The sequence below is a fragment of the Pseudorca crassidens genome, chromosome 4 (assembly GCF_039906515.1).
Source record: "Pseudorca crassidens isolate mPseCra1 chromosome 4, mPseCra1.hap1, whole genome shotgun sequence".
NCBI classification, from domain to species: domain Eukaryota; kingdom Metazoa; phylum Chordata; class Mammalia; order Artiodactyla; family Delphinidae; genus Pseudorca; species Pseudorca crassidens.
The window spans coordinates 114,141,799-114,158,753 of record NC_090299.1 but is presented as its reverse complement, the minus strand read 5'-3'; the positions used below and the strand labels follow the sequence as shown (position 1 = coordinate 114,158,753).

At 39.4% G+C, this 16,955-nt stretch overlaps 1 protein-coding gene across 3 annotated transcripts in view; it reads right to left on the bottom strand.

Annotated features, from left to right (window-relative positions):
- The window catches only part of ENOPH1 (enolase-phosphatase 1), a 36,392-nt gene that overhangs the window by 7,200 nt on the left and 12,237 nt on the right, over nucleotides 1-16,955 (bottom strand). For all 3 annotated transcript variants that reach the window (XM_067736389.1, XM_067736387.1, XM_067736388.1), the window contains exons 2-4: nucleotides 5,121-5,222; nucleotides 3,474-3,676; nucleotides 1,315-1,447 (exon numbers count right to left, since the gene is read on the bottom strand). In XM_067736389.1, coding sequence (XP_067592490.1) covers nucleotides 1,315-1,447; nucleotides 3,474-3,598 — 258 coding nt within the window. In that variant the 5' untranslated portion in view covers nucleotides 3,599-3,676; nucleotides 5,121-5,222. The remainder of the gene's footprint in view (nucleotides 1-1,314; nucleotides 1,448-3,473; nucleotides 3,677-5,120; nucleotides 5,223-16,955) is intronic.

The following is a 16,955-nucleotide window of genomic DNA, read 5'->3' as shown; positions in this document are numbered from 1 at the left end:
ACGATGTGATCTTTCGAATATTTTCAGAACTTTTCACAAACTAAAAATAAGCCTAACAAAGATAAATTAAGGTAATATTAATATTGTGATTTTTAAAGTTAATAATTGTTTTGCATATTTTCTTTCTCTCTGAAGTCTGCCTCACACTAAGCAAGTGTAGAATAAAGTTTTATTACTGAACTCGGAGGGTAATTACTGTGTCCTGTCTACTCTCACCTTATTGTCTATTTCATCAGAGAGAGCAGAAAAGAAGCTTATATCTGTATTCAGAGGAGAATAGTTAACAAGCAATTAAAGGGTTTTACTACTGATTTAATATTTGACTTAGAACTAAGATGAAAAGCAGGAAAGTAAGATGAGACTATGACAATCTCCAAAGTCAAAGTGTTCTCTGCACATGGTAGAGGGTCAATAAATATTTATTTAAAAAAATAGTTGGCTGAGTAAACTACTGTGAATCACTAATTTCAGCCTGTATTCAGTTAGTCAGCATTTCTTTTTAAAGTCCTAAATGTAGTCCCTTTTTCCAATGACTACCCTGTCTTCCAGGGGACGTAGGGACTGTGGGACAGAAAAGCTAGCAAGACTTTTCTCAGGTACAAGGAATGTTAATAGGAGGCCTTAAGTAATCACTGTGTAATAACATGCCCAGTTCTCTTACAGAAGAATGCTGAATCTGCTAAAATAAAATCTGTCTCTCTCCAAAGTACCAGAAACAAATGAATCCACCATTTACTCTCCTGCATTCAAGAAGTCTGTGTGCCCTTTTGTGAGGGACAGTGGCATGTGCCACTCTTTTACATCTTACCTAATACTTTAAACAACCAAAAGAAGCCATTAGTTTCCTTTGCTTTGGGTTGATGATTTTCTAATACTGACAAGATAGCTGATTTACAAGCTAGCTTAGGTCTTATTTATCTGTGAGATATATAGATATATATATATGGTTCTAATACTACTGTCATCAGAATCACTTAGGGTAGATATTTGAAAATGCAGATTCCCAACCGTAGCCCAGACCTTCTGATATAGATTTGCCAGGAAACAGGGCCCAGGGATCTACATTTTTAACAAACTCCCCAGGTGATCCTTATGCACAGCAAAGTTTAAGAACCCCTGATGCAAAGATTGGTACCACAGCTACACTTCACCCTTCCACAATGTATTCCCCAGTTTTTCCACTTCTTTTTTACAACCTGCATAGCATATGTAAATGCAATTATCTGAATGCTGCTTAGCTTATAACTTTAGCACTCACATTCACTGTTTTATGCTTTGATGGTGTCAAAAAAACAAAGTAATCGGGTAACCTACCTCAAGAATATCTCCCTCTGTAGAATGCCCAAATAACAGTTTCTGTGCCTCTACACTCCCTGAAGAATAGATATACACCTTCATTCCAGCCTCTCTCCATTTCCTGACTGCTGGAACCACATCTTCAAAGAACCTAGAGGGAAGACCACCAAGTTGAAATGAAGGAACATGTTATCCAGCCAAATGAAAACCAGTCAAATAGCTGCCACAAGTTTCTCTATTTGTGTCCAAATGGTGGCCAGGAAAAGCACCTCCATGAGACTGTGAACTCCTGCAGATCTAATGAGCGTGTCCCCAGAGTTCCAGGGTCACAGTAGATTAGAAGCAGTAATTTAGGTCGAGGGGAAAAGAGTTTTTGACAGACAGCCACACTAAGGACAGTAAAAAGTGATTACAGAAAAAGAGATAAAATAAGAAAGGAATTTTTTTTAATTGAAGTATAGTTAATTTACAATGTTGTGTTAGTTTCTGGTATACAGGAAAGTGATTCAGTCATATATATATATATATATACTTTTTCAGATTCTTTTCCATTATAGTTTATCACAAGATACTGAATACAGTTCCCTGAGAAAGGGATTTTTTGAATTGCCAAGAAATTCAAAAAAGCAAACAACAATACTAGTGTACTATTGTGTGCCTTTGATATAATTCATGACGAGAAAAGGTTCAATTATGTCCAGCGTGCCTTAAGAGAGCATGGAAATGCTTTTAGAAAGATCTACACCCAAACAATTAAAAAAATGTTTGGAGGCTCAAAGCTATTAATCTTTGATTAGCTAGAAAACAGAACTACGTTTCTTGAGAACTAAGAAAACCTTAGGTTTTACTATACAGGAAAAAAATTATGTAACAAAGCAGTGAACAGACATGTACCATTTCACATTAGCTAATCAGCAATGATTCCTGACAGTCTTGTTCACCAACTCTACAGTGGACAACATCACAGGAGATGGGTGAAAAGAGAAGTACAAGCAACTTGGGATGTGGAACCAGTCATCTATAAAAGATTAACTGGAAAATGTCAGAGAAGTCTTCTACTGGATGAAACAACATTGAACAAAATGAAGAAAAGGGATTAGCTACTAGTTCAAAACAAGCAGTAACTGTTACTTTGTATGTTACTTTGCACTCAGAGACAGGATTAGTCCATGTTGAATTTGCAGATTGTCATTGCTCCAAAGCAGGGCTTAGAAGTCAAAGATGATTTATTTCAAGTCCTTGGTTTTATAATTAAGGAACTAAAACCAGGAGAAGGATGGGCTAACTCCTGTGAGCATCATCTCCTGACTCCAATGCTTTGAGTGTTTTACCAAGTGAACTAACTGATATTTACTTCCACATCACTGGCTTATCCTGAAATTCTAAAGCATCCTTAAAAGGTGGAAGCCCCTTGTAAAGTACGTAAGGAATGGCATCTCAGTTGACAGAAAAACAAAAGAAATATAGGCAGCTAGTAACAGTCTTGGATCTTAGGGTTTACATCAGGCAATGCCCTGAAATCCTTAGTGGCAGCAACTTATTAAGATTTCTTAATACAGCAACATAGGACTCACGAGTCTCCTTCGGCAGGAGTGCTCTTAGGAACCCCACAATCAAGACTCCGAGGTCTGGAAGTTGCTGTAAGAGCACAGAACAGAGTGGCACTGCTGACACTGAGTAACCCCACAGTGACGGGGTGCATAATTTTATAGCATTCTTACTTCTCTAACAGAGCAGAAAGCAGGTAATCTAACTTTCAATCCTGGGAAGCAGCCCAACAGTGCTGTCACTCATACACTAAGGATCAGATATGACTTAGTTCAAGGAAGTTGCCATTTTCTAAGAAGCTGTTTTTTGTGTGTGGGGTTTTTTTTTTTTCTTTTTTAATTGGAGTATAGTTGATTTACATCTAGGAAGCTGTTTTAGACTTGAGTTAAAAGTCTCCAACCATCACACAAAGCCAGACATGGGCCTGCGGGATTTATCTGGGTGAAATGCTTTATCCCAGCTTTGAAAAAACAAAACAAAATAACTCACTCACTTGTTGGAATAAAAAGAATGTTGATTTTATCTACTTGGCAAATCATGCAACTTACACTGGAGAGAGAGGACTAGTGGAAAATGTATTTGCTTTGGTGGCTAGTGAAGTGTTTAGAGTCACTTGAGGAGCTACATACTCTGCTTTCATGCTCCCAGCTTTGAATGCCGCTCTCCACATGTGGCCCTGCAGCTGTTTCAGCGCCGTGGTCTTCCGGTCCTGAGACATCTGCCAGCACACGTTATCTACCACGGCCTGGATCATCCGCTGCAGGTCATCCGCCCCATTCCCGGATGCTGCTGGGATCGGAACAGCCCCATCCAGGTGGGAGTCCTCTTCAGCCTTTAAATCATAAACAACACAAAATTTGTTTCTTACTCATTTTTAAAAAGATCCCTTAAATGATACCTGAAAACTAGCAGACCAACTTTCTCCAACCACCATTAGCACCGAGCCCTGTTAAAATTAAAGTATCCTACGCTTTGGGACTGATATGAATGATTCCTAAAAAAAACTGGATTATAATTAATAAATTTACCTTTCCTGTATCACTAAAGCTGAAACTTAAACCAAGAGGCATGTTGTGTGTGAGAAAAGGGATAGCACAAAATGATAAAATGTTATAATAAGACCTGGTTTGTTGATTCACTTACTAGGATCAACAAACCAGGACTTCAATTAAATCAGATCATTTTCTCTGCACTATAACTAACTGAGGAAGAAATAAAGAAAATCTCAGTGAAATTAGTTTATGCCTGGAATTCAATGAAAAGAAACTAGTGAAGCAATGTCTGGGGTTGGTTTACATTCAGTCTCCTGCAATCTCCCACATCTTGCAAAACCTTAATAGCTATTTAGAAGCTGTTTAGCCTATGACAATGCATATGTCCAATCCCTAAAGACTCAATGATTGATTTATATGCTACAATGAGGGATTATGTATGTATGTTTCAACAACAGGAGTTGAGACAACAAAAAAAGGTAAAGAAGGGAGTGTTTCAGACTAACCCTGAGTTATCTGGAATATTCAACAAATCCAAATGCCCCATGCCTCAAAGGATGTAACTCTCTTTCCAATCCTAACTTCTAACATTATAGAATTTACAGAAAGCCTTCCACATTGTCCAATGTAGAAAATTAACTCAGAAAAGCCAGAGAGTTAGCTCTGCATAGCATGTAAGACCTTTGCCAATGAAGCAATTTTAATAAGAAAAACAACAGATTGGTAGTTCCACAGCACACGATGTGGAAGGAGAAAGACTGAAAACTGGGGAGGGATCAAAGTAGAACAAAGTACATGTAACGAAGGCGAAGGCAGGTATGAAGGCTGGGCTGAATGTGAGCTGGGGAGAGAGGTATGTGAGGGCCCAGGAACTCTGTGGAGGGGCAGCAGGGGCTCATGCCATGAGGAGAAGAGAGTGGAGAATGAGGTGATGAGGTGTTATCACTTGGAGACATTGATGAAAAATGTGATCAGATGGCACAAGACCCTTTTGCATTCCACCCAGAAATGACTTAGTTTTATAAATACATGATATTTTATGCAACTGAAATAGCTCCAGAAAGAGGCAATTGTAGAGACCACAAACTGCCATTGATGTCATTATATCTGGCCTTTTAATTAGGTACTGTGAATTCCTAAGCAGGCAAGTCACTACAACGTCCGTGCCCTGTGAATCCAGAGCACTTATTTTAAAATAAGCTCAGAGAATATTCTAAGTCTTTAGGCATCCTCAGTTCTAACATCCTTGGGAATGTAGAAGCAATGGAATAGAAATATCCCAACCTGTTTCCTCAAAAGATTGATATCCTGCTGGCACTCCTCTTCTTCCCAATGTGTCTGCAGATACTCTTTAACATTTTCTTTGATGTAAGGAAATAAAATGTCCTGGATAAAAGTGCAAAAGAAAAAAACAAGAATTAGCTTTAGTGGTTTGCATGAGATCAAGTTCTTCAACAATCTCACCATAGCTAATTCTAGCAAATAAGACAATGAAAATTTCATTGAAAATATGAAAATTGGTGCTCCGGATATAGGAGTCAGACGGAGACTGAGAAACAAACGAACTAGATCAAGAGTCAGCACCTACAGCCTGTGGGCTAAATCCAATCTTCTCCCATTTTTGTAAATGAAGTTTTATTGGAATGTGTCCACACTCATTTGTTTACAGGGTGTCTATGGCCACTTTGGGGCCACAATGCAGAGTTGAGTACTTGTAACCAAGACCATATAGCCCTCAAAGTCTCAACATTTCGCATTCAGTCTTTTACAGAAAAAGTTTGCTGACTCAAACCAGATGGCTAGACTATACATCCTTGAGGGTAGGGATCAAGTATACCCTGCTCACAGCTACATCCCCATTGCACACCACAGTACTTGGGACATGCACATAACTCAAATATCTTGTGACAGAATGATGTCCACGTATGACAAATGTTTTTGTTGTTGTTGTTGTTTTAATTAATTTATTTATTTCTTTATTTTTGGCTGTGTTGGGTCTTCGCTGCTGCGTGTGGGCTTTCTCTAGTTGAGGTGACCGGGGGCTACTCTTCGTTGCAGTGTGCAGGCTTCTCATTCTGGTGGTTTCTCTTGCTGCGGAGCACGGGCTCTAAGTGCACAGGCTTCAGTAGTTGTGGCATGCGGCCTCAGTAGTTGTGGCTCACAGGATCTAGAGCACAGGCTCAGTAGTTGTAACACATGGGCTTCGTTGCTCAGCGGCATGTGGGATCTTCCTGGACCAGGGCTCAAACCCGTGTCCCCTGCATTGGCAGGTGGATTCTTAACCACTGAGCCACCAGGGAAGTCCACAAATGTTTTAAAAAAACACCTGATCATGATGATTCTTTCTTGGAAGTCAGAATACCTACAGAATTACCCTATGTATTCTGATGTGCAAAACAATTCAGAAATAAATAACCTGTCAGTAATCCATGCATTGGGAACATGATTTTTCTTAGGTCAAAATTTTTACATCTACTTGCAATTGTAGTGTATGTATCTTTTCAAATCCAATTTGACACATTCAGGAAAATATTAGTGTCTACTATATACTAAGATATGCTACTGCGGCATGGAGAAGGGGATTGAAAAGATAAACAAGTCACAATCCCTTTTCTCAATAAGCTTCTGAAGAATCTAGTGGGGGGGGATGGAAGGTAAACAGAGAATTGTAACATGGTGCAATGGGTGAGACAGAGTATGAGCAGAATGCTGCACAGATCCGGGGTGTAATGGCCCTGCAACAGTCTTAGCAATAATCAGTCTGAAAAAACAGAAAATAAATATATGCTCTGAATAGAGACAACAGGTATACAATTCAGAGAAGGACTTACATTTTAAGGGAAAGTCTATAATCAAGTGGAATCCAAGAAGTCTGTTTATTTAAATTGATTCACTCATTTATTTATTTAAATATGCACCAAATGCCCAGTACGGGGCAGGCCTTTGTGGCAAGGGCTGAGGATATAATTGTGCGCAAAACCCATACGTGATCCCTAATCTCAAGGAGCCAAGTAGCAGAAACAGACATTAAAGTTAAGGTGGTACTTCAATAAATGGTACAGACGAGAGGTACACAGTACTACTAGGGCATAATAGGAAAGTTTGACCTAGTGAGGGAGGTCAGGGAAGCCTTCGCTGGAGAAGTGACAACAGAACTGAGATCTAAAGCAATGATTCTGAAAGTGAGATTCAGGACCCCTGAGGTCCTGAGACCCTTTTAGAAGGCTCCACGAGGTCAAACTATTTTCAAAAAAATACTAAGATGTTATTTGCCTTTTTCACTTTCATTCTTTCAGGAGTGTACAATAGTTTTCCAGAGGCTACACAGGTGTGATATCACAACAGATCCAATGCAGATATGAGAATCCAGCCATCTTCCTAGCCCGTTTATAAAATGTAAAACAATGTCTAAAACAGTCTTCTAACCATGTTTTCCAAAACAAACAAAATATTCTTCATAAAAATATATTATTTATTAAAGTTAACAAATTAATAGGGTTTATTGTTTAAAATGAATAAATATTTTTAAATTTCTCAGTTTTAATTGCTAATATGGTAAATGTTGATCAATATAACCCACATAGGGCTTTCCTGGTGGCACAGTGGTTAACAACCTGCCTGCCAATGCAGGGGACACGGGTTCGAGCCCTGGTCCAGGAAGATACCACATGCGGTGGAGCAACTAAGCCTGCGCACCACAACTACTGAGCCTGCACTCTAGGGCCCGCGAGCCACAACTACTGAGCTCGCGTGCCACAATTACTGAAGCCCTCATGCCTAGAGCCTGAGCTCCGCAACAAGAGAAGCCACTGAAATGAGAAGCCTGCACACTGCAACGAAGAGTAGCCCCCGCTCGCCGCAATTAGAGGAAGCCTGTGTGCAGCGACGAAGACCCAACACAGCCATAAATAAATTTATTTTTAAAAAAATATATATATACACATATATGTATATGTATATATATATATATATATATATATATATATATAAAAAACACACATAAACAGAAGTTCTTTGGGTCCTCAGAAATTTTTAAGCGTGTAAAGGAATCCTGAGAATAAGAAGTCTGAGAACCACCAAAGGTGGAAAGGACTAACCTGGAGAAGACTAGAGGAGAGAATGTTACACACACAGAGAACAGTGTGGGTAGGGAAAGACTCCCGTAGTGTGCAAAAGGCCCTGGAGACAAGCAATCCTCTTCCCTGCAGAGAGGGCTCACTAAATGTAAAAATAAGAATGGGCTCCAATTCACTAAGTGCCAGCATGTGCTACTGCAGGGTCATTTGTGCCAAACGGCACACCCAGTTTCTTCTGATTAGTACTAACCAGTAGCAGCCCACCACCCAGCTTTGTGCTGAAAACCACTGATCTGTGTCTTCTCCCTTTCTTCCCTTTCCGCTTCCTCCTTATTACAAGCTTCTGCACCATGAGATTTTCTTAACTACTGCTACAATAGAGTGAACAAGGGCAAAAAAAGAAAGAAGCTGGCAGAGGAGAGGGGGTGGGGGGATGGGCAAAGTAGGTGAAGAGGTACAAACTTCCAGTTATAAAATAAATAAGGCATAGGGATGCAATGTACAGCATAGGGAATATAGGCAATAATACTGTAATAACTTTGTATGGTGACAGATGGAAACTAGACTTATCCTTATTTTGTAGTGTATAAAAATATCAAATCACTATGTTGTATACCTGAAACTAATTTAATATTGTAAGTCAGTGATTCTTCAATTAAAAAAAAAAAAAAAAAGAGGAAGCTGACAGAAAACTTTTTATTTTATTTCCTGCTAACAGGCCTGGGGGATGACATGGTTAGGACATAGTTAATAGATCATTATGAATAAAACCATGTTTTTTAGTGTGCATAGAATTTCCCTGACTGGAACAAAGGCTTGGCTCCATAATTAGAATTTTTTTAACACTTCAGAAGACCCAATTCTAAGTTCAACTTAAATTGCACTCCCAAATGAAAATATACAACACAAGAAAGTTATTTTGGATTTTTTTTTAAATGGTAGGACTGAAGTGTTTACCTCTCTTCACAATACGTTTTTCAAATTTCACCTGCCCTAGTAAAAATAACGAAGCCATTCGGGATTCCCTGGTGGCGCAGTGGTTGAGAGCCCGCCTGCTAATGCAGGGGACACCGGTTCGTGCCCCGGTCTGGGAAGATCCCACATGCCGCGGGGAGGCTGGGCCCGTGGGCCATGGCCGCTGAGCCTGCGTGTCCGGAGCCTGTGCTCCGCAACGGGAGAGGCCACAACAGTGAGAGGCCCACGTACCGCAAAAAAAAAAAAAGAAGCCATTCAATTTTGCTTGTTCTCATGGTGCATTCCAGTAAGTAATGGATCACTCAGCAGATTCAGAACAGTGTGATCAGACAAAATTTTCAGCATACTTGACACAAAAGCTTTGTTTAAGCTCCATAAAATCTCATTTTTTTTGATCTTAAAGAAGGAAAATGAAGAGCCAAGATTGACAGCTTTCCTTTTCTACAAGAGATTCCTTTTACTGGGCTGATATACTTCTGATTTTCTTGAAATACTCGGTTTTCTCAGCATGCCCCTCCTCATTCCTTGCTTTCTCCCACTTAGCATCTCTCCTGCACTCATGCACTGTGGCAGGACTGCAAACCCGCCCCCACTTGAGAGTGCTATCTGAGAAGATGCAGCAGAACCGAAGGCGCACATACACAGCACTTCTTCTCCTAGGCAGACACACATGTGCAGAGAAGAAAGTAAAAAAAAAAGTTTACTGTCCCACTGGGTATGCTGCAAAATAATTGGAAACAACCTAAATCGTCATCAGCTAGAGAATAAACGGGTATATTCATACTCTAAAACATTACATAGCAGTTAAAAATGAATGTACTAAAATTGTATTTATCAACATGAATATAAACTCTAACATATGAATAAAAGTCTAATACAAAATGGGATGTGCTAAGGGACTCGGTTATAGCTGTAATGTTCTATTTCTTTAAGATCTGAAACAAACATAATATGAAGGTTTAATTAGCTTTGTGGTCGGTGCATAGTCATTACATTAATCTTTATCCTTGCTTGTTTTAAATGGGTTACAATTAAAAAACAAACAAGCCACCTTTGATCCCTCGTCCTACACCTTTCTCATTTGGTCCTTCTCCTCCAGCGGCCAGCCTCCATTACTCCCCGACTCCTAAGCAACTGGAATATTCCCCAGGGAAAACTTTTGGTCAGATTCAGGGCCACCCAGTAACTGAAGAGCTGAAGTACTCAAAAAATTTCTAAACGCATGCAGTGCTGTATTATTTACTTTGTGCTTCACAAAGTTGAATTTCCTATATCCAGCTTTACTGGTACCAAGAACAATTCATGAAGAGCCTGTTAATCCTGAGAGCCCAGGTCCTTAATCTCTGTGGGAGAGCAGATAAAGAGTACAGACTACAGGCAGCATGCCAGGCTGGGGTCCTACCTCTGTCTTTTACTAGCTGTGTTCAAGTAACTTATCCTCTTTGAGCCTGTTTTCTCATCTGCTAAACGGCAATGACAATACCAAGCAGTCACTGCAGTCATTAGATAATCAGATGAAAGCACCCAGTACCTTACCACTAATTATATACTCCAGCACAAACATTTAAACTGGGCAAGCATCACCTTTACCCCAATTTAGTGATAAATAATTGCAGAGAAGTCCCCAGAGATAAATCACAAAGACAACCAACTCATTCATTCAACATTTACTGAGGACCTATTGAGTGCCAGACATTTCTGATAACAGAGTTATAAACCAGAGACCCTCTCCTCAGAGAACTCACAGAAATAAAAGGTTAAGATTTCAAACAATTCTAAACTTTTAGGAAAAGCTTTAGAAATTAGAAATTACTTTAGAACTCCTGGTCATCCAATTTGCCTCTTTCCTCTATCCATAAAACTCCCCTCTGCACTAATACACAAAGGCAGGCAATGAAGCTTGAACTTAGTATAACTGGAATTGGCATGCTAGCAGATCGAACAGTCTATTTTAGTGCAAAAGTGTTACTGCATAACATAAAAGTACATGGGGCAAATAACTAAATTGTGAAGATTTTATCCATTCTTTAAACATACTTATTGAGCATCTATCATGCAAAAAAAATGCCTTCAAGTTGCTTATTTTTAAAAGCCAATAATTATATCATAGCCTGATATGTACTACGATACCAGGTAAGAATGCTCTAAAAATAGACTTTTTAAAGTTAGTACTTATTGCCCAAACCTGCCCATTGAAAATTTTCAGGCTTTAAAATTAATTCCAGAAATAACTGTGATGATAAATACTTTAACTTCAGTTATAGTTATAATCCATTTATAGATAATTTCAGAATTCTATAGTATGTAAAAATGCTACAATAAACCCAGGATTCTATAAGCATGTAAATATTTTTAGTTCACCAGTCACCTATGGGGTTGTTACAGTAGTACATATAACAAAAGGCTACAGAACTAAATGAGAGTACTTGTCTTTCAGGGGACTATGATTAAATTCCACTAAATGTTAGATGGGATACTCTGCAAGCAGATATTTATTATTCTACACAGCTCAACGACAGCATTCTGAAAAAGCTCCATTAGGGCTACAATATTTCTGACGATCTAATTAAAGAAGTTGCCTCATAAATGTTCAGAAGTCCAAATATGGATTTGCTTTATGGTCAAGTGGCTGTTTTAATGAAAATGTCATAGAATCAATAAAAATAAAATTGTTGCTATAATATTTACTCAAGTCTCCTTTGAAGAAAATGGGTAATAAAAAAGTAATGGGTAATACTACTGCTATTTAAAGAAACTATTTTAAAAGGCTTCCAAAGGAACCACACAGTGCAAATGATTTATAGTATTTGAGAACTTAATATTTTCCAGCCAGAAAATTAAACAACACAAAGGCAATATTGGTGGGCTATTATTTCTGTATTAATCTCAGAGGATAAAAAGCAAAGGAACAGACTTCCCTGGTGGCACAGTGGTTAAGAATCCGCCTGCCAATGCAGGGGACATGGGTTCGATCCCTGGTCCGGAAAGATCCCACATGCCACGGAGCAACAAAGCCAGTGAGCCGCAACTACTGAGCCCACGCACCACAACTACTGAAGCCCGTGTGCCTAGAGCCTGTGCTCCACAACAAGAGAAGCCACCGCAATGGCCCGTGCTCGCCGCAACTAGAGAAAGCCCGCACGCAGGAGCGAAGACCCAACACAGCCAAAAATTAATTATTTTTTTTAAAAAGCAAAGGAAAATCAAGTAGCTTGATGGATCTTAAGAACAAATCACAATTCTTGGGACTTCCCTGGTGGTGCAGTGGTTAAGACTCCATGCTCCTGATTCAAGGCATCCAGGTTCGATCCCAGGTTGGGGAACTAAGATCCCACGTACCGCAACTAAGCCCGCACGCCGCAACGAAGACCCAGCGCAGCCAAAATTAATTAATTAATTAATTAAAAAAAAAAAATCACATTCTCTAAATAAAAAATAGAACATAATCGTATTTTCGGAAATGTCTAACAGATAAAATCTAAGAGAATATGGACATAAAGGTTTACAAAGGTTTTCTCTGGGTCATGAGATACCGAGGGGAAACCCCCCCTTTTTTTTTTTGACATATTTATTTCTACAATGAAAGTGTATAGTCTTTTTTTTTTAAGATTTTTAAAAAATTTTTATTGGAGTATAGTTGATTTACAGTGTTGTGTTAGTTTCTCCTGTACAGCAAAGTGAATCAGTTATACATATACATATAACCACTTTTTTTTAGATTCTTTTCCCATATAGGTCATTACAGAGTATTGAGTAGAGTCCCCTGTGTTATACAATAGGTCCTTATTAGTTATCTACTTTATGTCTAGTAGTGTGTATATGTCAATCTCAATCTCGCAATTTATCCCTTCCCCACCTTCCCCCGCTGGTAACCATAAGTTTGTTTTCTACATCTGTAACTCTATTTCTGTTTTGTAAATAAGTTCATTTGTATCATTTTTTAGATTCCACATATAAGTGATAATTATATGATGTCTTTCTCTTTCTGACTTACTTCACTTAGTATAATCATCTCCAGGTCCATCCATGTTGCTGCAAATGGCATTATTTCATTCTTTTTTATGGCTGGGTAATATTCTATTGCATATATATACCACATCTTCTTTATCCATTCACCTGTTGCTGGACATTTAGGTTGCTTCCATGTCTTGGCTATTGTAAACAGTGCTGCTATGAACACTGGGGTGCATGTATCTTTTCGAAATAGAGTTTCCTCCAGATATATGCCCAGGAGTGGGATTACTGGATCATATGGTAGTTCTATTTTTAGTTTTTTAAGGAACTTCCATATTGTTCTCTATAATGGTTGTACCAATTTACATTCCCACCATCAGTGTAGGAGGGTTCCCTTTTCTCCACACCCTCTCTAACATTTATTGTTTGTAGACTTTTTTTTCTTTTTCTTGGCTGTGCCACACAGCACGTGGGATCTTAGTTCCCCGACCAGGGATCGAACCCATCCCCCCTGCAGTGGAAGCGCAGGGTCCTAACCACTGGACTGCCAGGGAATGCCCTGTAGACTTTTTGATGATGACCATTCTGACTGGTGTGAGGTGATACCTCATTGTAGCTCTGATTTGCATTTCTCTGATAATTAGTGATGCTGAGCATCCTTTCATGTGCTTTTTTTGGCCATCTATATGTCTTCTTTGGAGAAATGTCTATTTAGATCTTCTGCCCATTTTTTGATTGGGTTGTTTTTTGTTCCTTCTTTTTTTGACATAGAGCTGCATGAGCTGTTTGTATATTTTGGAGATTAATCCCCTGTTGGTAGCTTCATTTGCAAATATTTTCTCCCATTCTGTGGGTTGTTTTTTCATTTTGTTTATGGTTTCCTTTGCTGTGCAGAAGCTTTTACGTTTAATCAGTATAGTCTTTTCTTAAATTGAGATATAACTGACATATAACACTATATTAGTCTCAGGTGTACAACATATTGGTTCAATATTTGTATGTATTGTGAAATGATCACAATAAGTCTAGTTGACATCAATCACGACACAGTTAAAACAAAGTTTTTCTCTTGTGATGAGAACTTTTAAGATTAACTCTCTTCGCAACCTTCAGATATACAATACAGTATCATTAACTCTAGTCACTGCGTCATATATTACATCTCCGTGACTTATTTGTTTCATAACCGGAAATCTGTACCTGCTTGAACACTTCTAACAATGGAAAATTTACTACTTCTTGGAGTGGCTCATGCCATCCATCAGAGTGCTTCAGCAGTTGTGGTATTAGAATTACTCCTTAAATATCCTTCCTGAAGACCATACTAGGAGCTACCAAAAAGAAGTTTCGGTGCTCTGGCTGCTACAAAGGGCCACAGGGGCTCAGAAATTATAACTTTGCTGTCCCTATTTTCAAGGGGTAAGCAGAGACATAACCGTTCCCCTTTGAAAGCTGAAGCGTTTAAGGAATGAACATTAGATTTCATCATCTGCATTCAAAAAGAATTAATAAAATGTGTTGCTCATAAGACAAGTGTCTTCTAAATCACATTAAGAAGATTAAACTGTAATTCGGGCTTCCCTGGTGGCGCAGTGGTTGAGAGTCCGCCTGCTGATGCAGGGGACACGGGTTCGTGCCCCGGTCTGGGAAGATCCCACATGCCGCGGAGAGGCTGGGACCGTGAGCCATGGCCGCTGAGCCTGCGCGTCCGGAGCCTGTGCTCCGCAACGGGAGAGGCCACAACAGTGAGAGGCCCGCGTACCACAATTAAAAAAAAAAAAGATTAAACTGTAATTCAAGAAAGATAAACTATAATCTAATTAATTGCAATGACTCACATCTCACAAAGGAAGGTTATCATTACAAGGGGCTAGTAGTTGGCATAAGGTTTTAAAAAGAAGCACAGAGACAGAAAGAATATCAGTATCTCATGAGCTGCAGAGAGGGAACCCTGACTGGCTCTAGGATGGAGTCCAAGTCCCTATGAGCAGAGAAGACAGGGAAGAAACTGACATTTACTTCCTTGAATCCACCTGTCATCTCTGCAAGGTGACCCCTTTGAATAGATGAAGAAGTTGAGGCTCAAAAAGGTTTCACTCTATACTGAATAGGGTCAACTTCAGAAAATATATATGTAGAACACATATACTGGGACAAAATACACTAAACTGTTGAGCAATTACCGAATGGTTAAGATATGGTGATCTCTATTTTCCTTTTTATATGTTCGTCTTCCAGACTGCATCTTAGTCTATTGTACATTTTTAATCATGATGCTATTTAATAGAAGAGGCTGATCTGAAAAATCAAAAATCTAAAATCCAATCAAATAAATGTATGTGGTTTGCCCATGGAAAAAAAAAAGGAGAGCTCTTTAAAGTTCTTATTTATCATTCATATTGTTTAAAAATAATTAAACTTGAAAAAAGCACCTCTTTTTTGGCACGCGGGCCTCTCACTGTTGTGGCCTCTCCCGTTGCGGAGCACAGGCTCCGGACGCGCAGGCTCAGCGGCCATGGCTCACGGGCCCAGCCGCTCCGCGACATGTGGGATCTTCCCGGACCGGGGCACGAACCCGTGTCCCCTACATCGGCAGGCGGACTCTCAACCACTGCGCCACCAGGGGAGCCCAAAAGCACCTCTTAAATAGTGTTGTATTAGTTTCTTATGGCTGCTGTAACAAATGACTTCAAACTGTGAGGCTGAAAACAACAGATAAACATCACAGATAAACATAAACAGATAAACATTCTCTTGCAGTTCTGGGGGCCAAAAATCTGAAATCATAATGTTGACAGCGCCTGATTCCCTTCAAAGACTCCAGGAGAGGTTCCATTCCTCGCCGCTTCCGTTTTCTGGTCTTGTAGCTGCATCGCTCCAATCTCTGACTTTGTCCTCACACTGCCTCCTCCTTCTCTGTGCATCTATCTTCCCTGTGTCTCTTATAGGACGCTTGGCATTGAACTTAGGGCTCACCAGATAATCAAGGGTGATTTCTCCATCTCTGTCAATACTCCTTTTTTCCAGTAAGTTAACATTCATAGGTTCCAGGGATTAGGAAATGGATATCTTTTGGGGGGCTATCATTCAGCCCACTACAGCTGGCTTATTCATCGTATAATCAATATTGTATTTCCAATTAGGAACATCACCGTTTTTGAAAGCAGATTCTAATAAGACATGACAGATTAAATGACTATGATGTACATTTGAAGACTGTATAATAATGCCACATGTTTTAAGGGTGAATGCTAATATGAAGTATGTTACTGGGTTACATTAAATTCCTTGAATGCTGTTTTATTTTAACAGAATATTGCTTGATAAAAGAAAATCATTTTATTGTCCAAAAAAAAAAAAAAAAAGGTTTCACTGCTGGTACAAAGTAAAGCCTAGACTCAACCCCAGGTCTACTGAATTCTAATGCCTGAGCCTATCCAGCTCTGGGGGTGAATGACTTCGGGGAGCACAACTCATTAGGATCATCCAAATCCCTGGATACTGATAATATATTCTCTACAGAAACTTCTAATACCATTTTTCTCAAAGAGATTTGTACTAAAAAGAATGAGAGATTTTGGTTCACCTGGCAGTTCTGTAACAGTTCTAATAAGTAGGAATAATATGAGTAATCGTAGTAATAGTGGGAATAACTGCCAACACTGACTAAGCCCGCACTATTCCAGGCACTCATTCTACAGTCAATCCTTAGTGATCTCATCTAATCCATGATTTTAAATACCATCTGTTGCTGATGACCCTCAAATCCATAGTTTTAGCCTGGACCTCTTCCCTGAACTCCAGACTGCTTTTTTCCAGCTGCCTACCCCAGATCTCCACTTGGATGTCTGAAACTCAACTCTTGCTTCTAGCCCTTAACCCTACTCCTCCCACATCTCCCCCAGCTCAGTAAGTGGCAGCTCCATCCTGCCAAGATGCTCAGGCCAAAAGCCTTAGAGTCGTGCTTGACTCCTTTTTCTCTCACATGCCACATCCAACCAATTCATCAGCAAATGAGTTAGCCCTACCTACAAAATACATCCAGAATCTTATCACTTCTCACATCTGCCACTGTTCCCAAGGCACTCCAAATTTACTCAATGAATTGATTAAT